Consider the following 27,304-nt stretch of genomic DNA (forward strand, 5'->3'; position numbering starts at 1 on the left):
CATTCGGGGCTGGAGAGATGGCTCAGCAGTTAAGAGCACTGACTGCTCTTCCAGAGGTCCTGAGTTCAATTCCCAACAACCGCATGGTGGCTCACAACCATCTGTAATGAGATCTGATGCCCTCTTCTGGTGTGTCTAAAGACAGCTACAGTGTACTCACATATATATAAAATAAATCTTTTAAAAAGAAAATGAGCATTTGGACTCCATTCCCATTCACACTACCACAGGAGGGAACAGCTCATTCTTACACTGTGGTCCATGCAGCATTTCCATCTGACTGAAGATTAATGTAAAGAAAGAGGTAGAAAAGGTGTATAGAACCATTCTTTCTGTGTGGTGGTTCAGGTTTCTAATCCTTGAACTTGGAAGGTAGAGGAAGGAGGATTGACACAAGTTCAAAGTTAGCTTGGTTTCTTGTGAGTTCTAGACCAGCCTGTGCCAAAGAGTGAAACTGTTTCAAACATCATAAACTGCTCTTGTCCTGTACTTCACGACTCTCAGCTCTTCTGCTTATTTGTACATAAGACATTACAATAAATGATGAAAATGTTCATTTAAAAAATTTTTTTGGCTGAGGTACCCATTGATAACAAAGTCAGTTTTGTATATTATTTTAACACTAAGAGATTATATTTTCCACAAAACTGTCATATGAGCTGAAGTCAGTTCCCATCTGTGGTGGTTTGGACATGATTGGCCCATGGGAAAGAAGGCACTTTTAGGAGGTGTGGCCTTGTTGGAAGTGTGTCATGGTAGGGGTGGGCTTTGAGGCTCCTCTGTTCAAGCTCCACACAGTGTGGAAGAGTCTCCTCCTAGCTGCCTTTGTGGTTGCCTTTGGGTCAAGATGTAGAACTCTTGGCTCCTTCAGCACCATGTCTGCCTATACAATGCTATGCTTCCAACCATGATGATAATGCACTGAGCCTCTGACACTGTAATCCAGCTCTTAATTAGAGCTGCCTTTATATTTTGCCTTTATAAGAGTTTATAAATAAATATTTGCCTTTATAAGACGTGCTTCAGTCATGGTGCCTCTTCACAGCAATTATACCCTAGGACTCCATCATGGGACCACACTGAACTGAACGGCTTTGTGCGTGCTTAGCAGGGATCTCCAGGCCCCAGCCCTGGCTGCTGAGCTCATGTAGGCTGTTATGTGCCTTGTAGTGGGTCAAGGGGAAACTGGCCTGGATTGTGTATACTGAAGTAGACTAGAACCTGAGTGCTCTGCTGGCTCTGCCTCCAGACTCAGAGATCCCGGGTGTGCTCTCCTAGCTTGGTTTAACCACTAAAATGTAAACACAGCTGAGAATTCGGTTGAATAATCTCCAGGAATACGGAGGGAGCACCCTTTGCTACCTTCCCTCTATAACCCAGTATTCCCCTCCAGAAAAGCCGCAGGCCCAGCCTCCCCAGCCTCTTCCCACGCCAGCCACCTCTCGTTACCCTTTGTTTTTACCATATATGTACATCTGTTTGTGTGTCTGTATATATGTACATTTGTCTTTATGTGTGTATGTATGCATGTGTGTATGTGTGTCTGTACATGCTTGTATGTGTATATGTGTATATGTATGTGTATATATATGTGTCTGTATATGCATGTATGTCTGTATACACATGTACACGTGTGTATGCACATATGTATGCATGTGTGTATGCATGTACATGCATGTGCATGTGTATGTACATGCAGGTGTGTGCATGTACGTGTGTATATGCATGTGTGTATTGCATATGCATATGTGTATATGCATATGTATATGCATGTGTGTATAATATGTATGTGCATGTGCGTATGTATGTACATATGTGTGTACATATATACATATGTGTCCACTCACTTGTGTGGCACAGCTTGTGGGACCAGTTCTCTCCTTCCATCATGCTGGTTCCTGGGACTCACACTCAGGTCAGCCTTGGCGGTAGGCTCGCCAGCCCTTTGCCATCATTTTTAGGTCAAGGTTTGATTTTTTTTTAAAGTTAAGTGCTTATGGCATAACATGGGACATTCTAAGATGTGTTCACACTGTGAAATCGTCAGTCAGGAAGGCACACTCATCTACCACTTGATCTTTATGTGTGTGCCAAGAACATTGAAGAATTCAACAGTTTCCCAGCGTGGATGGAGTCCCCTAGAACTGACCTTTTCTGACAGGGAGATGAAGCTTCTGTTTTCACTGTTGATATTTCTTCCCATATTCTTGCAGAGAACTCAACTGAATTCTCAGAAGTATTTAACTCTTTGTGGTTAAGGCAGGCTAGGTAGAGCACAGCTGTGTTCTCAGAGTCTGGAGGAGAGGTGGTGAGCATTCAGGTTCTACTTAGATCTGCATAGTCCAGGCCAGGACTACCTCATGAGACCCTGTCTCCCAACAACAGCCACGAAGATTGTGGACACACACACACACACACACACACACACACACACACACACACACTCTATGAAGAGCTCCATTTGCATGTGTAAACAGGACAGCATTTTTCTTTTGTAAAATACTGTGAAATTTAGACTACTGCTTTCAAAGACCATAAAAATTAAGTCTTAAAAATAAAACAAAAACAAAAATCCCAAAACAACTCCTCCAACCCCAAATTCTCCAAACCCTACCCTCCCAAGCCCTCCCCCTCCCTCTCCCCCCAAAAAACCCTACATCTGTCTGGCTAGGTGCAGAGAAATATGCCCATGGTTCAGAGTGTGGGATGTGGAGCTTGGGGAGCAGGGGTTAAGTCATCTTCAGTCTGAAGCCAGCCTGGATTCAGGAGACCCTGAATAAAATGAAAAACCCACCTGCAAAATAAACACGAGAGCAGCCTGAAGAGAGTAAAAGCAGCCTGAAAGTTGTTTAGAGTTTATCGTTCAGGAAAACTGCACATCACCATGCTGTTTTGACCTCTGTGCTTGTGTCCTCGCCTTGTCCCGTTTCCTCAGGACTCAGGGTGACCCTGTCCGCATCAGGCATTCGCATTCCCCGAGGAGTTACCGGCAGTACCGCAGATCCCAGTGCTCAGACGGAGAGCGATCCGTTCTCTCGGAAGTGAAGTGAGTGGTCAATCTCATGGCTCCAGACAACACAGCCCTCAGAGTTCCCTGCCCTGCGGAGCTTAAGATCTGAGTTCTATCTTCTTCATAAACTCTGACCCTTTCTCTTTGGCAGCTCAAAGACAGATCTTGTACCACCACTTCCAGTCACCCGTTCCTCAGATGCTCAGGGGTCTGGAGGCTCTACAGTTCATCAGGTTAGTAAATTATGTATATATATAATTTATATATATATAATATACGTGTGCATGAAGTATGAGCATGGTCTGTGTGGTCAGAGAACTGCTTTCAGGACTATTTTACATGGGTTCTGGGGTTTGAACTCAGGTAGTTTTGGACTGAGCTACAAGGCTCTACAGTTCATCAGGTTAGTAAGTTATGTATATATATAATTTATATATATAACATATGTGTGCATGAAGTATGAGCATGGTCTGTGTGGTCAGAGAACTGCTTTCAGGACTATTTTACATGGGTTCTGGGGTTTGAACTCAGGTAGTTTTGGACTGAGCTACAAGGCTTTTGACCACCGAACCATCTTGCCAGCCCAACAGATGACATTAAAAAAAAAAAAAAGCTTTTTTTTTTTTTTTTTTTTTTAGTGAGGTAGGGTCTCACTTTGTAAGCCTGTCTGGCCTGGAACCCCTTTGTTGTTGATCAGGCTGGTCCTGCCTCTGCCTCCCGCATGCTGGGGTCAAGAGTGTGCACCACAGGTAAGCAGCCTATGAGAATTTGAGAAGCATCCTGTGCTTTCAGGAACTCCTTTGGACACAGTATTGAGTCTCTATTCTCAGATGTTATTACATATGAAGCCATAGCAACCCATCTGCCCTAGGAGGCCCAGGCAGCTGTCGTGAGGCCTGTGGGTGGAATTCTTGGTGTTTCCATCTGACAAGTCCCAACCAAGGGACTCCTGGGTATGGTGTGCAGGCCAGGTAGGCAGGTGATCTCTCTTGCCCTCTGCGGCAGTGACATGTCCCAGGTGATAGGGAACTCCATGATGTCACACTGCACATGAACATTTATTTCATGGTGTGGCTCTCTGGAACGGAACCAGGGGAGGCTTTTGTCTCCTCTCCAGTCTTCAGAAGAAAAAGCCTTGTTTGATAGTCTCTTAAGTAATGCTTGCACAGATAAATTGTGCCCAATTTTTATGAAAGCTGATGTGTACCCAATTGTCAGACCAAGATTAAGCACATTTTGGTTTTGTAGTTAACTAGAGGGAACTTTCACACATTAATTTTTTCCAAGTAATTACAACATTCAGTGCCATAAACGAATAAATTTGGGGTGCCATGCTATGTAGCTCAGGCTGTTTATTTTTTTCCTGGGCTTCCACGTGTGTCCCTCTGTGCCTAGCTTCTGGTGTTATTTTTTTAAGTACTTGATTTGGTTCTTTTGACTGTTTTGAATTTTTTCTAGAGAAGAAATGGGTCTAAAGACAGCCTGACTGAAGAAAAATCTCAGTTGACTGTTTTGAATTTTTTCTAGAGAAGAAATGGGTCTAAAGACAGCCTGATTGAAGAAAAATCTCAGCTTTCTACAACCAATCTGACTGGAAAACATACAGCAAAAACAATAAAAACCATCCAGGCTGCTCGGCTCAAGACAGACGTGACTGGGTGAAGGGGTGTAGGGAAATGTGTCACTGGTACTTTTCAAACTGTGAATTAGATAATTACCCATGTATCTTGGACTTGTGTCCTTAGCACAAGAAAATTGGCATCTTTTAAGGATTTATGTACAACATTCTTGTGCTGTGGGCCTTTGGAAGGACAACCTTATGAACTCACTGGATACCACCATCTCTTTCCTGAAATTCTGACCATCCAACTGTGTTTCTCATCTCCCCACCACAGCCAAGACCAGAGGCTTCGGATGAGCCCCTGGACTCCCAGCTGCCATCAGACTGTAGTGACTTTTATTCCCACAACTGTTTGTATTATTGTATTTTGTGACATTTAAGTCCCAATGGTTATTTACAAATAATGTAAAAAGCTGTTAAGTGTTGATTTGAATTTAAGTGTCCTTGTGTTTTCTGAGGAAAAAAAAAAAAGCCCATGTAGGCGTTGTCCCCTACCCTACACACCTGTCCACCCATGTTGCCAAGTTTTGGATCCTTACCTGTGATGGCTTTTCACACAGGAACAGTACTCAGAAAGAACCTTCTGTATCTTGCCAGTGGCTGTGTGTGACCCATCCTTTCCTGTAGCAATCTCTAGCTTCCTTGAAATTCTCCATTCTTGTTATTATTTAAGCCTCTGCTGGGCTCAAGAGCTATGTTGGTCTTGTAGCCAGTTTTATTACTACCTAGTGATTCAACTTTACCCCACAAATGCCTCTAGCTATTTGAGGATTCAACTGGGGGTCGACTGCTCAGTGACACAGTGCTTGCCAAACTCTACCCTCAGCTCCCGAGGTTCAACTGTGACCTTTGTCCCCCTGCTCTCAAAACTAAAACCAAATCTAAATATTCCTTCCCACACAGTGTCCTGTCTCAATGCCTTGATACACCGCTTTAATTCTAGGCTGCCTCTACACCCCACATCCTTTGCAGCTTACCTCACTGTACCTTCTTCGGCCCACCTTCGTGGAACTGCTTTGCTCCCCATCTTGCTTTAATAAAACCTAAGCCTTAGCGGTCTGGTCTCTTTACTGCTTCGACGCTTCCAGCCCTCCCGGCTTCCCCATTGGCTCTTTCCAACTTTGCTCTGCAGTGGCACCCACCCCCACCAACCACCTCTCATGTTCCCCTGAATCTTGGATTCATCTCACACAGGAAGCCTTCCATTTGTGATACTCTACTCTGAGGACAGTTTTTAAGTAAAATGCACAACCACGAATCCCCACGGAAGTACTAGCTGTCCCTTCCTGTTAAGCCAAAAGGGGACTATGTCAATCTAAGCTGAAATCTAGCTATCAGCTTAGCTGTCACCTATGAACTCAGTTAAGGTGGCTGCCAATCACACAACATACGAGTCTCAGAACGGCATATCAAAGTATTTATTCACAGCCTTGTTACAAGTGTACATCCATCTGTGGAGTTCTGACACACTTTAAGTCACCCATGCCTCTTAAGATCCAATTTCCAAATCATCGAGGACATCCTAAAAGTAAAGATAAAAACGCTTTTAGTGCCTGTCTCAAAAAACTTATCTGGTAACATTATCAACATTCAAAGCCTTTAGTGTTGGTAAAACTATCCAATTTTTGACTTATAGGTAAAGGCTGTGATTTATGAGTTACCGTCCGCATTAACTCCAGATAAGCAGCGGCAATAATACAAGAGAATAAGACTAATGATTCGGCATTCCAACTTATAAGGAAATCGCACAACTAGTGCTCTGTATTCACCCTACCTTAAGCCACTCTGTGCTCCCGCGTGTCGTTCTGGAAGTTATCCGTCAGCTTCAGACACCTACCTGCCAAACGAGTTAAGAACCAGTTAAATAAACTACAGTCGCGGCGTTGGACAGAAAGTTCACCTACATACATAAGCTAGAGTAGAGTTTCTGTTACTTATGCAGCTCCTGAAACCCAAGATACCAAACTCCAGGGAGAGGAAAGGCCGCAAAGCATTAATTTATGCCTTTTTTGACACCACATTCACTAGTGACCAAAAGTGAACGGGCAACACAAAGGCTACATGAGTAGAGCGTTAGGCGATCAATCCTACCTTGTGACTTGGATGTCCGCGCATTTCCGCCCAGTTGTGCGCCTGGGCATGCGGCGGAGATCTACATCGCAAACGGAGCTCGGCTTCCACACCGACCCACTTCACGCGGGGTCCGGCGGGCCGTGCTCCTCACGCGGCCACCGAGTTAGCGCCATCCCCCGATTTCCCGGGAAGGGGACGTAGGCCAAAGCCTACCGCGGACACGCTAGATGGCAGGCCACAGCCACCTCCCAAGCCCCAGCTACCAGGAAATCCATACTGCGCGCCGCGTGAGTGCAGAGAAAGGACGCGTCGCCCTCCCACAATGCTTTTCTACGACCGGAAGAGACCACTGCCCGCTGGAGTGGGGGGAAGACGGACTGTACCACGGCCGCCGCGCTCTCTCCTGCCGCCGTGTGGCCGGAGGGAGAAGTGCACCGCGGGAGGCTGCGGCGCCGATTTCCTAGAAAGAGGGCGCTCACCCGGTCCCTTTGCTTTTGTGGGACCGGTTCTGCCCTGCACCCCACTCCGCACAGCAAATAGGATGATAAGGAGATTTTGTCGAGTGTGTGTCCAGCTATCCCCCCTTCCTGGCCCAGAGCATTTGGTCAGTGATGAGCAGCGGGCATAGAACTGGAGGAGCTCAGACCCAGAGCTGGGGGAGGCTGGATGCTTCTCTTTCTCCGGATAAGGAGCAGTAAGGTTGAAAATTTATAAAGCAAAACCAAGGCCTAGGACTTACATGCTCCAGGTTCTGTCTGAAATGCCCGTGAATGGGGATGTGAATGATCTCTCTTGCAGTCTGATGTTGGACAATCGACAAACAAACAAAAACCAAACAGCATTAAGATCCGGGTAGAGTGGCGCGCACTGCCCAAGTTGAGGGAGGAGTTCAGGCTCAACCTGGACTACTTAGTGATTTAGAGGCCAGCCTGGGCTACACAATCTCCAGTCTCAAAACAAAATCCACATACCACCACCCAACCAGAGAAGCTGGGTCGTGGAGGAAGAGGCTTTTAATCCCAGCATTTGAGAGGAAGAGGCAGGAAGATCTCTGAGTTCTAGACTAGCCTGGCTTATACTGAGTTCCAGGCCAGGCAGAGATACATAAGTGATACCTAGGGCTATATAAGTGAGACCTTGTCTGGAAACAAAACAAAACAAAACAAAACAAAACAAAACAAAACAACCAGTATTGCTCAATAGAAACACAGCGAGGATTTCAATAGTAATTTTAAATTCTCAAATTACCAGATTACAACAATACAAAACAAGAAAACTTAATTTGAATAATAACCCAGCACTCATAAAATAACCAGAAGCAAGTTTTAATAAGGTGCTTTGATCTTTTAAAATTCCCTAGAAATCTTTAAAAAATCATAAATCATAAAGTACCAAAAAAAAAAAAATCGGCAAATTCCAATTCAGCAAAGGGACATTTTATGTGTCTCCTAGCTGACGGTGCTAATTACAGCAAGGTTGGTGGTGAAATTTGTAAGATCTGGGAGCATCAGGCTGTGGTCAGTGTGAGCGGAGCGGATGGGGAGGGTGTGCTCCAGGGAGATGAGGGAGGTCATATACACGCTGTATAAAGCTCACTCCTGAGGTAAGGAACTAGATTGCATGCTGAAAATTTAGAGTACATCTTCACCTCAGAAACGAGCAGAGGTTCTGAACTGGTTGCCTCTCATGCAAACCATAAGTCCTTATGAGGTGTTGAGACCAGCTGTATGACAACAAAAAACATTCTCTTTTAAATAAGTCCTGTGCCTCACCCAAAGATCACAGTCTCCTTCCCTCCCTCCCTCCCTCCCTCCTTCCTTCCTTTCTTCTTTCTTCTCCCTCTCCCCACCTTGAAACAGGTTCTTGCTATGTGGCCCTGGCTGGTTGGTAGCCCTGGCTGGTTGGTAGCCCTGGCTGGTTGGTAGCCCTGGCTGGTTGGTAGCCCAGGCTGGCTTTGAACTCGCGTTGGTTCTGCTGCTTCAGCCTCCAGAAGCATCGTAATCCCAGCATTCACCACCATGCATGGCTTCTGCACCTTTGTTTCTTTAAAGCCTGCTTTTAAGATGAATGAATGAATGTCAGTAAGCTGAGTTGTGTTCATTTCACACTTGTTAACACTTGTTAGATGTTCTATCACAATTACTTTTTCAAAGTAGTTTGAAAAGGAAGAAAATTTAGGTCCCCAGATGAGTTATCTTCACACTAGAACCACCCCGAGAAAGTAAGACAATACGTCTGGGGCAATGACCACACGGCGGTGAAGTGTGTTGTGACCAGCCGGAGGTAGCGTGTAACTCCTGACCTGCTCTGAGAAAGTCACTGTAAAGTCTTGCATGGCAGAAAGGTTGGGAGACCAGCACCATCAAGATTGCCATTTAGACACCAAAGGGTATGATATGAGGACGGTGGTGGCCTGTATCTTCTTGCCTTCTTGCTAGACAGGGCCAGAGTGAGGACATTTTCTGGTGTTAGGGCTGGCAGGAGAGCTAGCTTTACATCTAGTTCTGACACTTAGGCTATACGCCTCTGCTCAGAGCCTGCATTTTCTCCTTTGCAGGTAACGGCCATCTATAGGTGTCCATATCTGTGCATAAAGAGTTAAGGAAGGGTTTGGACTTCTCATGCTATCCCTGGTGCAGAATGACATCTAATACACGACCAAACGAGCCGAGGCAAAAGCTTCCTCTTTATCCTGAGTAAGCCTTGGCTCTTCAAGGATCACAGTCTGTGGTGTGTGTGCGTGTGCGTGTGCGTGTGCGTGTGCGTGTGCGTGTGCGTGTGTGTGTGTGTGTGTGTGTGTGTGTGCGCGCATGCGCGCGCGTGTGCCGCCAACTTCTCTTTAATGACTTTACATCTTGCTCCCACCTGCTTCTCCCCGCTGCGCTCTGGAGAGTACCAAGATAGGTGGAGGGAAAGCATGCTCGCTGTGTCCACACTAGACGAGTGGTAGGAGGCCAGCAACCATCTCCAAATTCTTCATCTTTCTGACGACTCAACGCCGCACATCCTGTTAGGGAAAGCCTTGTGATTAAGGCAGGCAAGAAGAAAGGACTCGGGCTGGAGAGATGCTCAGCAGTCGAGAGTGACTTGTCTTCCAGAGGTCCTGAGTTCAATTCCCAGCAACCACATGGTGGCTCACAGCCATCTGTAATGGGATCTGATGCCCTCTTCTGGCATCTCTGAAGACAGCGACAGTGGACTCATATAAATAAAAAAACAAATAAAAGTTTAAAAGAAAGACTTAGATCAAAGCTGCACATTGTAGTCTACGCCTGTCATTGTAGCACTCAGGAGGCTGAGTAAAGAGAGTCTCAAATCTAAGGCCAGCCTGAGCTGCTGAAGACTAGCTCAAAAAACAAGAACATCGGGCGTGGTGGTGCATGCCCATCATCTCGGCTTTCTTAGAAGCAGAGGTAGGACAGCCTGGGCTGCACAGCAAGACTCTGTCTCAAAGGAGGAGGAGGAGGGGGAGGAGGGGAAGGAGGAGGAGGGAGAGGAGGAGGAGGGAGAGGGTAGGAGAGGAGGGGAGGGGAAGGAGGGAAGGGGAGGAGGAGGGAGAGGAGGAATAAAGGACATTGCAAGGATATGGAGCATTTGTAGTCTGCTCTTCCCTTTACCTCTACCTCTGGAGCTGGGGTACCACGTAAGGATGGGTGGCCACATGCAGCACTAATGAAAACTGAACCACTCCATTTTTCCCTGAGGTAGGCAGGATAGTTCTCCAAGATATCTGCACTGTTATGGTTCCTAGGCTTTCCAGTGGGATGGGACGACTAACTGTTGCTTTCCCTTGGCACCTTCTGACACAGTGAGATCCAGTCTTCAGAAGGAGGGTTCTAGATCAGGCATAGCACGATACCTCAAATTCTCCAGATTCAACACAAGTGCATGACTCTCGGCATGACTACCATCATCCCATGTGGTGTAACATATATGTCCCAATATGTATGCACACGCACAAGTATATGTATTTTGAGGTAAGCTCATAATATATCTTCATGTTTTCTCTCAAACACCTCTAGTGCGACTTATCTCTCCCTGACTCTTCCACAGCACTACTCTTCCTCTTCGTTCCTCAGGTAGATTCCCCCCGTCTCCCATGCCTTTTTCTTAACGTCTGTCTCTTATTGCTTTGGATTGATGTAAATATTTCAAGTCATCAGAGAAGGCTGCTTGGGCATGGATTTAAGCTGACAGAAAGTCTTTATTAGCTGGCCAGCAACTCCCCCGAGGGTCTGGGATTTCAGTGTAGCCCAAGACTTCCTCAGGGTGAGCTTTTAAGTTCAAACCCATGTCTTGGGTGGCGATACTTCAGTTAACAAGAACAGTTGCCCACACACTGAGCTACAGAAGCCCCAAACCAAGGCTAGCACATTTAGAAACTTCCCAGAACTATGGACTGTGATGGGCTGGTCTTTATTTTCATTTTGGCAGTGGCTATGTGCTGAGTTTTATGGCCTGAATCTTACTTCTATCATGGAGTCAGTTGGTCTGAGGGTCTATTTAGTTCTGAGGCCCTGTTCCATCAGGAGGGTTTATCGACAACATCTTGCTATTTTGTGAGCTATTAGTTGTTTAGGAAAAAAGAAAGCCAATTAATGGATACTATTTGGCTCACAAAAAGTAGAAAAAGCATGAAATGATACAGAGGCCAACAAAAACATTTGCCAGATAACAGAAGAGTTACAGTAAACGTAAAAACCAACAATGTTGTTAGTTTCTTCGTTCCTGTGACAGAATGCTTGCCCAAAACAGTGTAAAGGTGGGATGTCTTGTTTCAGCCCACTGTTTCAGAGGGATCTGTCTGGGTGGGCATGGCTCTGTGTGCCTGGGCAGAGCATCACAGGGGCAGAAGTGAGTGCGGGAGGAGGAAGTTTTCAAATGGCTGACAGGAAGCAGAAAGAAAGGAAGTGGATTGGGGACCAAATTCAATCTTCACACCCCTGTCCTCAGCTACTTCTTCCTGCTTAGCCCTGCCCTTAAGAGCCCACCACCTCTCAGAAAAACAACACCAATGGGGACTAAACACACTAGTCTGTGGACACATTTTGTATTCAAAGTGCAACAAGGACTGATTTTTTCGAAAAGTGGCAAGAAATTGATACCAATAAGCGCTAAGGAAATACTACCATGAAAAACAGTAAGTAAAGTTTAGTGAGTAAAGAATTGAAGGAATAAAGAAAATAATTTGTGATTTTGATTTATTTCAGTAATATAAAATTTCTCTATTCAAATTAATAAAAGGAAGGACATTCTATGTATTAATTGACTAAATACTTTATTTTTTTTTAAGATTTATTCATTTATTATATATGAGTACACTGTAGCTGTCTTCAGACACACCAGAAGAGGGCATCGGATCTCTTTACAGATGGTTGTGAGCCACCATGTGGTTGCTGGGAATTGAACTCAGGACCTCTTCCAGAGTAGTCTGGTGCTCTTAACCACTGAGCCATCTCTCCAGCCCGACTAAATACTTTAAATAAATTTAATTTATAAGTAATATTATCCTTACTAAAACATTTATTTTTATATATATGAGAAATTAGGGAAACCCAAGATAAAATGAGGCATTTTACAAATGAGAAATTAAAATTTAAAATATGCCAAGAAACCCTGTGAAAATGTTTATAACCCTATTCATATATAGCAATACTAACATTTATTTGTTTTTGAGACAGGGCCTCCAACTTACTATGTAATCAAGGGTGATCTCAAACTACTGATCCTCCTGCCTCCTCCTTCCAAATGTTGGGATTAGAGTCCACCTTCACTCCTTGTGTGTGCAGTGCTGGGGATAAAACCCACGGCTTCAATATGCTAGACAAGTGTTTTACCAACACAGCTGAGCTCACAGACAATAACTCCCAATTCTGCATTTCTAATCTTTATATATTGATTTCCACTAAAATCCAGGTAGTCTATGGTTGGACAAGCTTTGCTGTTTTCTTTTGTTCTAAGTTTGGGGTATATGTGGCCTTTATTTTTTGTCTTACAATCTTTTTTATTATGAATTATTGGTTATTTATTATGCTAAATAACTGATCAATGATATGATTCAGTAAGATGTGCCGATCTGAATTTGATTAAGAAGGACGATGTAATAATCCCATCTGCACCATTTTAGAGATCGTGCAGAGGGGAGACTGATTAAATGAAGGAGATACTGCTGAATGAAGGCCAACTCAGGAAATTTCGTCAGGCCTGATGTAAGTACAGATAATGACCACCTGATGGCAGTAAAAGACAACCGCAAAACCCACCCTGCTTCACAGAGCTGCATTCACACAACGGTTCGATTGGAACAAACGAAATTAGTGAAGCCACATCTGTATTTGAGCAGAATATCCTATATTCTATTTTCTCAAGGTTGGTTTTTATACTAGTTTAAATAGACCAGGCATTGATGTTTTAAAAAAATTCTGATGGAAAAGATTTGTTTTTTTCTTATTCATTTAAAAATTTTAATTAATTCATTAATTGCATGTGAGGTGTGTGTGTGTGTGTGTGTGTGTGTGTGTGTGTGTGTGTGTGTGTGTGTGTTGGGGCATGTGTAAGCCAAGGTCTGCTAGGGTGGTAAGTGGACTATTTGTGGAAGGCTATTCTCTTTCCCCCTAGAGTCCGCTCCAGGGACTGAGCTCAGATCCACTGGCTTCGCCAAAATCACTTTCACCCATTGAGCCATCTTGTCACCCCCAGATTTGTTTGAACATGTTACTCCAGGTAATCCAAAAGAATATATTGTATGGGGTTGGGGATTTAGCTCAGCGGTAGAGCGCTTGCCTAGTGAGCCAAAGACCCTGGGTTTGGTCCCCAGCTCCAAAAAAAATAAAATAAATAAATAAATAAATAAAATAAAATAAAAGAATATATTGTATATTCTGGTCCAGACAGGAATGGAACAAATTTGCGTGGTAGCCTTCTGTGTACTAAACCAAGTGTCCTATGTGAGTGTCCTAAACCAAGCAGGAGCAGGAAGCTGGTGTGACAGCCCCAGAGCACAGGGATGGGGGCTGCAGCACTAGGACGTCCTATCGTGGCTATTCTGCGCTTTGTGGTAGGTTTGTTTGTTTGCTTTCCCCTTTGGTCAGGTATGGCTCCGCTGCTGAATCCACATCTGAAAACAAACACTGGCTTAGCTAGAACCGTGTGGGCTCAAAAACAGTGAGGAAAGGGCTGGAGGGATGGCTCTGAGACAGAGCACACAGTTCTCCTCAGACCCGAGGACCAGAGTTCAGATCTCGGCCATGGTGGGAGGCTGGCCTCCAGCAAGGACCTGCATGTGTTCGAGCGCGTACACACACACACACACACACACACACACACACACACTTTTAAAGATTTTTCAGTAATTAAATTCATGTGGCATTTGTTTACTGTCTATGTTTCCAAGGATATTTTTAGAGAAGTCTGTCCCTCTGCCAGTGGCTCTGCTGCTAACACCACAGGGTTATCTGGGGCTCAGCTCACAGGAGGCCTCAGCACAGGGAGGGAAAGGAGAGCACCAAGCACCAAGCACCAAGCACCAAGCACCAAGCACCAAGCACCAAGCCTTCAGCTTCCTTCGCTCCTTTAGTTCAGTCACTGTTAGATTCAAAGTCTCTCAAGTCTCATCCTGGAGACTGGGAGACTTGAAGCCTGGGATAAAAAACTCTCCAGAGTCACGGAGCCCAAGAGTGGAGCTGGCAGATGGGAGTGGTTTGTGAACTTTGACCTTTCCCTCTGTAAGTCTGGTCTGTGATAATCATTTAGTTCTGTAACGCGCTATCAAACGCATGGTTTGCGATTCTCTATAGGTCGTGAGTTATTCATTAGGCCCAGATTGGGTTCAACACCCTTTCCAGCAAACTTCCCTTTTTAGCTTGGTGTCAAGCATCAGAGCTGGGAAGGGCTTGGGACTTAGAAACCTGAATTTGAGTATGACTCTTGTCAAAGTCTCACAGTGCACTGCCTGATGGAGTGACACCGGGGCTTTGGTGTGACAGTAATTGTGTATACTGATACCTTGTTGACTGTTCAGTAGATTGGTATTAAAGGAAAGAATACTAGAGATGTACCTAGCTTAAAACAATTCTTTTCAACTGGAGGTTTATTTCAAGATACCAGAGGAGCTTCTCCAATTTGGTATGATGCGAACTCAAAGATCCGGAGTACAACGGTCAAATCAGTGGATTAAAACAGGTGTCTCAAGAACAACTCTAAAGAGATTACATTTAAAGGCCAGGATCTCTGTCCTAGAAACAATATATGCACAGACGTTCGCTGTAGCACGACTGGGAAGACTCGGGAGCTGTGGTGTGCAGTGGATTTGGTATCAACCAGGTGCATACCATGTGGCTGGTAGAGTAAGCGTTAGCTTGGGCTTCGCTGATGGAAAAGAAGAGAAGGGGTGCCCCTCTTCTACTGACTTCTCCAATTAAAGGTTTTACACCTCAGGCGGGGACCTTCACAAGCTCCACGTCTCCAGAAAGTTGTGTGCGGCAGAAAGAAACTGCATCATACTGGGAAGTGATTGCAGCAAATGCAGCTCCTGGGTCATGGGGGTTTCTCGTACTCGAATCTATTAAGTGAGGTCCCAGTCTGTGTCTTCCCGAGGGGCCAAAGTAAGGCAAAGTGGGTGACAGGTCTAAAGAGGCAGTTCTGAGTGTCACCTATGACTTTCTGTTGTGTTCCCACCGGGAATGGCCGATGTGTGAGCCGGCGACTTCTGTTTCATCAGGGCATTCAAGCAAGATGCTGGTAAGGACGTCAAAGTGTTGTATGAGAGAAGCTGGAGAGTTTAAGGTTCTCTTTTTAATTGTGAGAGCTTAAAGGTTGCCCTCTTAAGTCATCATTAAACTAGTGTAAAAATTTAAAGGATGAGGAAACTTCAAGATTTGCTTATCCCAGGAGTCCTAGTACATCTTGGCGCTCACCCCTCTTCAGTTAGCATTTCTGATTGTTTTCTGAGACAGCTTTTAAAGATGGTTTTATTAGCATTATTAGTTATGTGTAATAGTGGGTTTCATGATCACATTTTTTTACATGTACACAAGGCATTTTTATTTTATTTATCCCGTTTGTCCTGCCCCAATTAATCCCCTTCCTTTCCCAGCTAGCCCCTACACCCCCAACCTTTGACCCAGTGACTTTCATTAGGGTTGTTTATAGGAGCACAGACCTGGACATGGTGAGGGTTCGTAGAGACTCAGGCACCTTCCAAGCGATACCACTGAACTAAATGTCTTCCCCTCCCTTAGAAACCATTCACCGCCCATAAATCCTTAGGGCCAGTGGGGTCTCATGAGCCTCCTCCATGCCAGGGTGTTGAAGGGAAGTCTCGTGGAGATCTTTGCAGGTGACCATAGCTGCTGTGGGCTCAGGAGTGCCAAAGCTAAATCACACTCAGAGGTCAGCACTGTTGCTTCCAACCCCGACCAGCAGGAAAGGAGCGACACCAGACGTTCTCCTCAAAGCAGTTTATTCAGGAACCCTTTTGTCTGCAAGCAGCAACAATGTCTCAATCCAGCCCCTGAGCGCACTCCCTTATAACCTCCCTCAACCGCCTCAACCGTCCAGTCTGTGTAACCTCCCTTCATAGGTCCACGTCACATGGCCTGATCTATCGTCATGGTGCGCCTGTGCAGCTCTCACGATGGGGCGTGGCTTACTTTCAGGTGCTACTCGTAAGACTCAGCAGCAGTCCGGGGCGCCATCTTGGGATTGCCGCTGCACCCACTCCCCACATCTCCCCCTTCTTTGTGTTTTTGGCAGAGAGAATGCCTGTCTTAGGTTGCCCCCTGCAGCAATGCCCCTTACCCGTCATCGGGAGACAAACAACTTAAGTTTGATCCCTGTCTTAGGTTGGTGACACGCCCAGGGAGTCTTACCCATCATTGACTACTTCTCTAGCATGCCAAGCCACACTAAGGAGACTGTCCCGTCTCCACCGCTGCAAAAGCCTGAATCATTAAGGCTTGAGTTCTGCGTTGATGAAACCGCATACGGCAAATGCACCAAAAGGCTAGGACGCTCATAAGAATCAGGCACAAGGTGAGTCCAGCGAGTCCTGTCCAGTCTTTTAGCTGGGAGGCAGCTGTGGTGATCCAATCGGCCAGTCCTCCAGCTAAAGATACGTCTACATGGGTAGAGTTGATATGGACGATAGATTGTCTAAGCTCCTGAACCAGTACAATAAACACAAAAGGAGGTCACATACAGACAGGCGTAGCCTTAAAGGAAACATTAAGCATTGCCCTTGCTAGAGGGTCCAGGCAATCCAGTTTGAGTTCTTAAATGGCCTATAAAGGAACAGTACTTAGTGCTCTTAACCACTAAGCCATCTCTCCAGCCTCTCACAAACTTTATTTATCTAAACATAAGCATTAATTAGAAATGCCAAATCCTGTAATATTGTCCAGATTCAGCCATACTAGAAATTCCTGAGCTGGCAGGGCAAGGTTGGGAGTTGAGAGTAAGCAAATGGAGTCTTCCTCTTTTCATGAGGGTGTGTTATCAACTCCATTACCATTTTAAAATACTTTCAAGACTCTAGCCTATAATTCTGTATTAACACAACTGAAGCTTTATCTCCAATGAGGATAACAAACAAAGGCTTAAGTCCTCTGGTAAGGTGAGGTACTTAGCCAATTAACATATCCTTAGAAGCTTAAAATTCTTTTCTGGAGCAACAGCTACTCCCCAAATATTAAAGTTCATTTTGAGAGCAAAGGTTTGTAGTAAAAATTTCCATATACACTGAAAGATTCAAAGTTCTAACTTCTTACATTGAAGAAGTGACAAAATTACATAATATAAGGCTATTATCCATTCTTTTGTAAAATTTTTTATGATATCACTTCATGGGCTCTGTACAATTATAAGCAAGCTCACGAAATGAAAACTCATCACAATCGCCAGGATGTAAACAAACTGCATAAAAACAATCCTCTAAATCTATCTTGAGGGGCTGGAGAGATGGCTCAGTGGTTAAGAGCACTGACTGATCTTTCAGAGGTCCTGAGTTCAAATCCCAGCAACCACATGGTGGCTCACAACCATCTGTAATAAAGTCTTAAAAAAATTAAAAAAATTATTTAAATCTATCTTGAAATGGCAGTTGGAGTAAGCAAACAGGCTATATAATGCTCTCACAAGTTCTAAAACCTCATCAATCCTTCGTAAATCCTGTAACAATCTCTACCTGTTTGATTTTTTTCTCAATTACAAAAGTTTGAGTTAGTCAATGTAACACTGGCAATCCTTAATCACAATCCTTAAGTTCTCCTTGTAACACCAGAGCACAATCACAACTTTGGAAAGTCACCTGAGTTCTGAGTACATGACTAGGCAGCTGTCCTTGGGGCAGTGGAATTAGCATCAAAATACAGGGCAAACCACAACTTTGGAAAGCAAAACTCAACCTCCAACAAACAATCTAGTCTCCAAAATCCAGTCTCCAAAACACCGAGTCTATCCTTCATGCTACAAGGTTTGACTGCCAATTTTTATGTATGAACGCACGATGGTGTGGTCTCCAATACCTCAATAAAGAGACATTACCTTAAAATCTTTTAGAAGCCTGGTTTCTAGGATAAGAGTTCCATAAAAATATTATCCCAATTTAGACCTGTTTCCCTAGATTGGCTCATGCCACATGTTGTCTCCATCCAAATTACCAGTTTTATGTCAACTTTCTGTTACCAATGTTACATTTTTTTTAACCATATCCAATAACTTATAGTCCATAACAAGACATGTAAAGAATATTTATACATTTAAAACCAATCAGAAACAAAAGTGAAGTGGCTACACATACCTTTAATATTTAGACCAACACCATTTTTACTTTTCTAGCTGTGATTTTAAGAGAAGCACCTTGTCACCTGTTGAGTCCAATAATCACAGTCAAAGATTTTTCTAAGAGAGACAGCCATCAGTTCCATTTCCTTAGAAGCTGTGAAGCTCCTGGTGTCTTTAGGATCGGCTAGTATAAACATTTAGCCAGCCCCCTGCGGAGCTTGCCCAGCAGACTTAGGCTTCTAGCTACGGATGCAGGCTCCAAAAGCCAATTGAAACTTTTTATTTATTTGTTCCTTTCTTGAAAGGAGTTAAAACTACATCAATGGGTGAATCAACCAGCATTTGAAATTTTAACCTTTTCTTTTAAACATGAAACACAAAACATTCAAGCAACAGGAAACAAAATCCAGACATAAATTGACATACATGGACATCTTGGTGCACCAAGGACAGACAATAGACACAGAGGAAAAGAACTAGATGGTGTTCCACCAAAGAGACCCAGACATCCTACCTAAAGAACCCAGAACCAGAAATAAGCACTTCTCCAATAGGAGCCAGCAAGGAGGCAAGACGTCTCCCACCTCCTTCTGTTCCCAGGAGAGCTTCAAAAAACTTAAGCTCATTTCCTTCTTTTGCCAAAGCATCTGTGGAGAGTCCGGGAGGACTTTTTCTCAACTCCATTCTCTCTCTTGTCTAGGGTGTAAACTGTCTCTAGTCAGGGTCCAAAGACTAAAAGCATCTATGAGAATCGACTTTGCTTCTCTAGATTTTAACATAACTCTAAAAGAACACATACACAAGAACATTTTACCATTATTACCTTGTCCCCTTTTGACAAGGTTTACTCACCACTACCCCAAATCTTTATCTTTGCACATGCTTTCAATTCCTGCGATCCTTCTGAATTCTGCTTACTGGGGCCTTTAAAATCTGTATCCACCACCTGAGTTCCCATTGGAGGGTTTAAATGGTGGTGGAACTGAAGTCGAGTTCAGCACTTCCTTTTGTTGCTCTGCGGGGCGGCCCCGGACCCGATGGTTCTGCCTTTAGTTTCACTTTCTCTAAGCTGTTGGCGATGCTTTCCAGATCATCTTCTGACATTTCTCCCTCACTAGAAGTTCCCTCTGTCTCTGATTTTTGAGAATGTTCCTCTCTAACCTGACTTATCGCCTCATTGCCCTTTTTTTTGCTCTGCACCACATCTTTCCTTGTCTCCTATACAATTTTTCACTAATTTCCATACTGGCATTACTCTTTTTGGTAAAACCCCCTGCTCCTTGGCAAACCTCAAATCTTTTCCTAATTTTTTCCAACTGGGCATCGTTAGGTGTCCTGTTACAGGAAACCATGGAGCAACTTGGTCCACTGCTTTTAAAAAATTCTCTACTATTTCTTTCTTCAGCCCGATTCCTTTCACTTTTAACAAATCCTTGAGGGCTTGGCAAACTGTCTGAGCTGATGTTGAGTTCCCCATTGCGCTTGGTGCAACTTGTCCCAAAATCGGGAACCTTATTGTCTCAATCCGAGAACTTAACTCGTCCCACTTACCTGGGAACTTACCGGCTAGCCACCCTGACTGCAATGAGTTCTGAACGAATTTTCTCATACGGGCCACCACTTGTGGCTTCCAACCCCGACCAGCAGGAAAGGAGTGACACCACGACGTTCTCCTCAAAGCAGTTTATTCAGGAACCCTTTTGTCTGCAAGCAGCAACAATGTCTCCATCCAGCCCCTGAGCGCACTCCCTTATAACCTCCCTCTGCACAACCTCCCTTCATAGGTCCACGTCACATGGCCTTGATCTATCGTCATGGTGCGCCTGCGCAGCTCTCACGATGGGGCGTGGCTTACTTTCAGGTGCTACTCGTAAGACTCAGCAGCAGTCCGGGGCGCCATCTTGGGATTGCCGCTGCACCCGCTCCCCACACAGCACTCCACCTTACCCTCCATTTTCTTACATTCCTTCCTCCTCTTCTCCCTGAGATTCAGAGAGGAATGGGGACGTGATACTGATGACCCCTTTGTGGCTGGGCATTGCACAGCCATTAAACTGTGACCAGTTATGTGTGTCTGTACCACTGAGCACTGCAAACAGAAGCTTCTGACAGTGGCATTACTCTAAGGGCATAAACACAATCATTTAGAAGGCAATTTGACAGGCACGTCATATCTCTTCATCAAAACAGCAGCCATGGCTTCCCCACTAGGACTTCCAACCTCCCAGCCACAGGCTGTAGAATTGGTTTATGCTACCAGATGTGAACTCCCTCTTGTGAGGTGGGCCTCAAATCTAATAACAACACATACTCTCACACACTTACCTCTCTTGTACCAGTGGGCTGTTTTTATGTCAACTTGACACCAGCCCGTGGAAAACCATGTAAAAGGGACTGGGGCCTCCGCCATCACTCACTAAGAAAATGCCCTACACGTTTGCCTGCAGCCCAATCCAATGAAGGCGTTTCCTCAGCTGGGTCTGCCTCTTCTCTGATGACACTAGCTTGTGTCAAGTTGACATAAAATTAGCCAGTCTTCTCAGCCAAACAACAGCAGCAATGGCTTACCCACTAGGGCCTATGACCTCCCCAGCCACAGGCTATTGACCTGGTTTATAATACCAGATGTGAAATCTCTCTAATGGGGTGAGCCTCAAATCCCAAACAAACAGACAAACCCCCCCCCCCCCCAAAAAAAAACCCAACAAAACCAAAAAGCAGTTGGCTGTCTTCGTAGCTTACTTACCATGTTGTATTAGTACAGTTATCTTGCCTGGTTCTTCAGTGTTATACACATAGAGCTCCCAGCTAAAGTAAGACTGTTGGTGCTATTTCTCCCCCACCAGCCTGCATAGCACCTTTTTGGCACTGTGCAAGCTAGCCAGTGTCCAGTCTACTTACAGCTTGATTTCTCTATGTCCTGCAACCAAGGTATGTGGTGTCTTCAGTAGCAGGGTCTTACCATCTAGTAACGCTGGGCAACCAACAGCAGCACTGATTGTCTGTGTTGTTTGGGGGTCTTCCTGAACAACGGCTTGTAGGTGGGCCACCCAGGGTCTTGCTCTGTGGACCGGGCTTAGTCTCCCCAAAGCTGGGATTACATCTGTGAGCCACCATGGCTAGAAATATTAAGATATAAAATATAACCGTTATTCCTATTACCAGAGAAATGTCGAAGACCTAAATGTCAATGCAACACAGTCTGTTCAAATACCGCCCCGTCCTAAAGGAGTTTCTGGGTAGGCTATCCCAAGTAGTTGTGGCAGCCAGCTCTTCCTGTGGGAGCCCATTGTCAGCTCTGCTGTTGGTGTTAGGGTCCCTGAGGCAGGGGATTCAAGAAGCCGTTTACCCTGTGGGGAACAGCTGGGGTTGCTTAGCTGCATCCCTTGCAGCTTGAGAGACTAGGATAGTGACATAAACACAAGAGCCCTTGTCTGAATCCAGCTGTCCCTGGCAGTGTTGTAAGGGGAGAGAAGGCTTGGGGAGGACATTTTCTCTCAGCAGCAAAACATGGCCTAGTTGGTGTATCTTCTAGGTCAGATGTGGGCATGTTCTAAGGGTCTTGTTCAACAGCCTTGCCCGCAGTGGTGGGCTGATGAGAGCGACTCTCAGTAGGCTGTTGACAGTAGACTTGTGTGAAGATGGCTGGCTCCAGACGACCTGGATTTGAATTCTGTCTCTGTCTGTACACTCCGATTATGGGCAGAGGTGGAGTTAGAATGGGAGAAGAGGGTTGGAGAGGTAGCACTGGCTGCTTTCCAAAGGACTTGGGTTTGGTTTATAGCACCAGCATGGCGGCTCACAACTGTCTGTATCTCCAGTGTGTGTGTGTGTGTGTGTGTGTGTGTGTGTGTGTGTGTTAGAAAGACTGGAAGAGGAAACTAACCTCACAGTGCAGCCTGAAGCTTAGGAAGGTATTTCCCCTGAGATTGGACAAAAAGGACCTAAGAATATGGAAGAAAGTCATTTTCACAGTGTAAGCAAATGGAGGTACCTGTAACACTGTCCCGGGTTTTCATCCAAGGGTCAGGGAGGAGTGGGGGAAGCTGGTTGAAGGAGAAGGAAGGAAGGAGCTGCTTCATGCTTGCACCCTGTGTGGACCAGCTCAGTGTGTGCACAGCTTGGCCATAGCTATTAGTGGGAGTGCAGGGAGCAGTGGGCGGAGTCTAGACAGGAAACCATCCGACCAGGGAGCAGTGGGCGGAGTCTGGACAGGAAACCATCCGACCGACCTACTCGGGTCTTCAGTTTCTTCACCTACAGAAGACCCAGTTCCCCCGAGGTTTGTAAGCTCCGGTGTCTGCTGACATCCTAACCAAGACTGGATGTGCATATGTGATTTCATATTGACCAATATTTATTTATACCTAGGCTTTTCCAGAAAACTCCGCTTCCGTGTTTTCTCTCTGGTGGCATACCGACTGTGTTTTCATATGTGTTTCTCCAGTCGTTTTCATCTCTACTATATTTTCTACAGAGAAGCTGAGTAAGCTAGGGCCTGTTGAACAGTTTGCTTTAAGGCTTTCCCATGGGAATTCTGCTGATCCTGTCTGCATATGGTGTCTCTGTTTCCTAGTTGAAAACTCACAGGCCAACTAATTCTAGAAGGTAGAAGAAATGATCCATTAAATATAATTAAATGTCGAAGAGTTCCCTGGACCTCTTGGAATGCATGAATTATTAATGCTCTTCTCATCCATAGCAAAAAATAGTTTGCTTTGAATTTTAAGAATCTTCAAGACACAACTCTGTCTCAAAAGCATAATTATCAATGAGTTGTCAGTGCCTGGTGAGCTCTAGAGAGGGATCTTGACTTCGCTGAGATTTTTTTTTTCTTTTCCGGAGCTGGGGACTGAACCCAGGGCCTTGCGCTTGCTAGGCAAATGCTCTACCACTGAGCTAAATCCCCAACCCCGCTGAGATGTTTTAAATGATACAGTAAGGTATGTGTTCAACCCAACAGAAACCAGACATAGCTGGAACATTCTAAGTAGACAGGAAGGGGGAACAGCCATTTACCTCTGATTCTTTGCTGAAATTCCTAATTTCTGGATTATGATATGAATGCTATTTATTTGGTTACTTAAGAAAAAATATATTGTTCCATTAGTTTTTTAAAAAATCATTTAAAACACTCGAGATTATAATATACTTAAATTGTTTCCCCCTTCTTTGTCCTCTCTCCAAGCCCCTCCATTTGGTTGTCCAATTGGAACACACCAACTGGTCAACCCACAAAATGTACATTTATTAGTTTAGTTTCTAAAAAAGATTTACTATTGTTTTCTGTGTGTGTGTGTGTGTGTGTGTGCGTGCGTGCGCGCGAGCGTGCACTCATGCATGTGATGTCTGTGAATGTGTCCTCAGACTAGAAGCTGGAGTTGCAGGCGGTTGCGAAGTGCTCCATGTTGGTTCTGGGTACCAGATTCTGGTCCTTTGCAAGAGCCGCAGACTCTCTAACCACTGAGTGAGCCATCCTCCAGCCCACTTTGGATTCTGGTAGGCTGTCTTTTCAATGGTGCTGAACAGAGGATTTCCAGTTTGGCATTGTACAGCAGTTACAGAAGAGCAGAGGCGATGGTTACAGCAAGCCTGGCTTCCCTGCCTGAAACACGAGACCTCCTTATTAGGTCTCTCCAATTTAGATCTAAATCATCGCTTCATTTTCTGCTGTCTTATGACACGCGGGGCCTGAGGAGGGAGCTCATTTTGAAAGCTTAGCTGTCAATTCATCCACAGCAGAAAAAGTCAGTCTCCAGAAAACTCCAAACCTTACCAGCCCACAGCAGGCCTGTTTGTGTGTTGGTAATAGAATGGCATATCAAGTGACATAAGTGTCTGTATGTGAAATACATAGCTTTAAGGAGGGAGAAGTAGACCAAACTCTGTTCTGAAGGCACGGCTGTATCCACAATGAACCAGAAGGCAGCAATCACACCAGTTATGACCCCAGGCTTCTGGTAGCATTGTCCTTTGTCATGTTTGCCCCACGCTCTTGGGGTTGCTTCAGATGACCCGGACCCACGCTGGGCTAACTGGATCCCTTCTGGGGAGCTTCTGTTTGCCAGAGTTGATGGGAAAACTGCTGTCCCTTCCATGTTCCTGAGATGCAGAGGAAGCTGTCACCTGTGCAGAATGCCTGGCTGTGGTACGGCAAGGCTGGGATGGACGGACAGAGGCGAGCAGAAACGGTGGTACTGTTTGATGTCTGGATCTGCATATTGTCAACTCTTTTAAGTCACATCTGTTTTGTTTATGTGAGTCCTGTTTCTGTTATTTGTAGTCTGTCTGATTTAACCTTCAGGCAGGAATAGCAGAAAAAGTCTTGTTATAAGATGTCATTTTCTGGGCTGGAGAGGTGGCTTCAGTGATTTATACTGACTGCTCTTCTAGAAGACTCAGATTCAGTTCTCAGCACCTACCTAGAGACACACAAGTATCCCAACTCCAGTTCCAAGGGACTCCATATCTGCTTCTGGCCTCTGTGGGCGTCAGGCACACAAGTGGTGCATAGACATATGTGCAGGTAAATTATCCATACATGTACATTTTTAAAAAATAGTCTCACTTCATGATCATAAAAATACAGATTTTAACTCAATGACAAAACACACTTGAAATCTATTAAGCTTATATTTTGAGCAAGATGCTACAGTAATTCCAGTATGCATTTGCGCAGTTAACTTAACAACAGCCTGTGTAATGCTCAATGACTTGAAACAATAAGAATTTAACTTATGAGCCTCTGTCTTTGTTGGGTGATCCTTTTGTCTGGATTGGACTATTTGATCTTTAGTGGTTTGCTCATGAATCTCTAGTATTTTTATCATCCTTCTGAGAACAGAGTGGTTTAGGAGTGGTGTCCCTCAAAGGTTTAGACGTTGCTGGTCTCCTCAGTGGTATGCACAGGAGTGGGTGGACACTGGGTTTCTGTCAGGCAGCTGGCTTCACAGGGACATCAGAGGCTCCATGAAATTGAGTTATGGAGGCTGTCAGTTCTCACACTCAGCCCTGTAATGCTGGCTATGTAAAATGAAATGTATAGTATGTGTATATGTATGTTTGTGCATATCTGTGTGTGCATGTATGTATGTATGCATGTATGTGTGTATGTATGTGTGTATGTATGCGTGTATGTATGTTTATGTGTATGTGTGTATGTATGTATGTGTGTATGTATGTTTGTGTGTATGTGTATTTGTATGTATGTGTGTATGTATGCATGTATGTATATGTATGTGTGTATGTTTATGTGTATGTGTGTATGTATGTGTGTATGTATGTATGTTTATGTGTATGTGTGTGTGTATGTATGCATGCATGTATGTATGTTTACGTGTATGTGTGTATGTATGTATGTATGTATGTATGCATGCATGTATGTTTGGCCTTTTAAGCAGTCTTGTTATGGTAGTCTTAGTTGGCTTCAAGCTCACTCTGTAGCCTCAGGCTTATCTTAGTCTCTTGATCTGTGTCTCACTGACCCTGTCTTTCTCCCTCTCTGTGCATTTGCCAATGCGAGGGTCAGAGAACAACCTCAGATGTCATTCTTACTCTTTGCCTTGCATGAATAATGATTCTTCTGTTCGTGTAGCATCTTAATACAGGGGCACTGGGGTGTTAGATGTGTGCTACATAGGTTCTGGCTTGCATAGGTTCTGGGGATTTGAGCTAAGATCCTCATGCTTGAGCAGTGATTTATCCACTGTCTTGGTTAGGGTTTCTATTCCTGCACAAACATCATGACCAAGAAGCAAGTTGGTGAGGAAAGGGTTTATTCAGCTTACACTTCCACATTGTTGTTCATCACTAAAGGAAGTCAGGACTGGAACTCAAGCAGGTCAGGAAGCAGGAGCTGATGCAGAGGCCATGGAGGGATGTTACTTACTGGCTTGCTTCTCCCGGCTTGCTCAGCTTGCTTTCTTATAGAACCCAAGACCACCAGCTTAGGGATGGCACCACCCACAATGGGCTGGGTCCTCCCCCCTTGATCACTAGTTGAAAAAATGCCTTACAGCTGGGTCTCATGGAGTCCTTTCCTCAACAGAGACTCCTTTCTCTGTGGTAACTCCAGCTTGTGTCAAGTTGACGCACAAAACCAGCCAATACAACCACTGAACATTTTCTTAGCCCCAGACTCATAAGTGCTCCTCTCCTCTCTCCTCTCCTCTCCTCTCCTCTCCTCTCCTCTCCTCTCCTCTCCTCTCCTCTCCTCTCCTCTCCTCTCCCCTCCCCTCCTCTCTTTATTTTCTTTCTTTCTCTTCTTTTTCCTTCCTTCCTTCCTTTCTTCCTTCCTTCCTTCTTTCCTTCCTTCCAGTTTTTCAAGATAGGGTTTCTCTGTGTAGCCCTGGGTATCCTGGACCTCTCTCTGTAGATCAGGCTGGCCTCAATCTCAGGAATTTGGCTGCCTCTGTTCCCTGAGTGCTGGGATTAAAGACTTTTGCCACCATGCCTGACTTAATAGTAATCTCTATTCTTAATGGGAAGAACTGAAAAGCTGAAGGGGATGGATTAGAGCAGAAGATATGAGAGCAGGCTTCATCTATTCTAAAAGGTGTGTGTGCATGCACATCAGAAGGGAAGCGATTGTTCAAGGTCATGAAGTTAGGAAGCAGCAGAGACAAGACTTGAGCCTTGATCTTCTGGTTGATAATCTTCTCTCTTTCAACATTCTGTTTCTACTTTTGCTGGCTGATCTGAATATTCTGGGTGCCATGCAGTAATTAGTCTCATTCTTAGATCAGTTTTGCATGGCTTTAAGGTTGCCGTGGAAAGTTCTTTGTTGTAATAAAGGGCTTACAAGTATTTTCCCTCACATT

The 27,304-nt window shown here is 44.7% G+C and overlaps 1 protein-coding gene, 1 long non-coding RNA gene and 1 other non-coding gene across 3 annotated transcripts in view; 1 reads left to right on the plus strand and 2 right to left on the minus strand.

The window, feature by feature from the left end:
- Epb41l4a (erythrocyte membrane protein band 4.1 like 4A) overlaps positions 1-5,064 on the plus strand; it is a 205,883-nt gene extending 200,819 nt beyond the window's left edge. The window contains exons 21-23 of the mRNA XM_032885655.1: positions 2,936-3,046; positions 3,162-3,243; positions 4,538-5,064. Of these exons, the coding sequence (XP_032741546.1) occupies positions 2,936-3,046; positions 3,162-3,243; positions 4,538-4,672 (328 nt within the window). The 3' untranslated portion in view covers positions 4,673-5,064. The remainder of the gene's footprint in view (positions 1-2,935; positions 3,047-3,161; positions 3,244-4,537) is intronic.
- Positions 5,065-6,025: 961 nt separating this feature from the next.
- Positions 6,026-7,026, minus strand: LOC116884809. Its single transcript, XR_004385897.1, has 3 exons — positions 6,723-7,026; positions 6,406-6,468; positions 6,026-6,153 (listed from the first exon to the last, which is right to left on the minus strand). It is a non-coding gene; the product is annotated as an uncharacterized LOC116884809 (long non-coding RNA).
- On the minus strand, positions 6,557-6,690 carry LOC116885116. The gene has a single exon (XR_004385979.1). It is a non-coding gene; the product is annotated as a small nucleolar RNA SNORA13 (small nucleolar RNA).
- Positions 7,027-27,304: the final 20,278 nt, after the last annotated feature.

Source organism: Rattus rattus, chromosome 15 (assembly GCF_011064425.1).
Source record: "Rattus rattus isolate New Zealand chromosome 15, Rrattus_CSIRO_v1, whole genome shotgun sequence".
NCBI classification, from domain to species: Eukaryota; Metazoa; Chordata; class Mammalia; order Rodentia; family Muridae; genus Rattus; species Rattus rattus.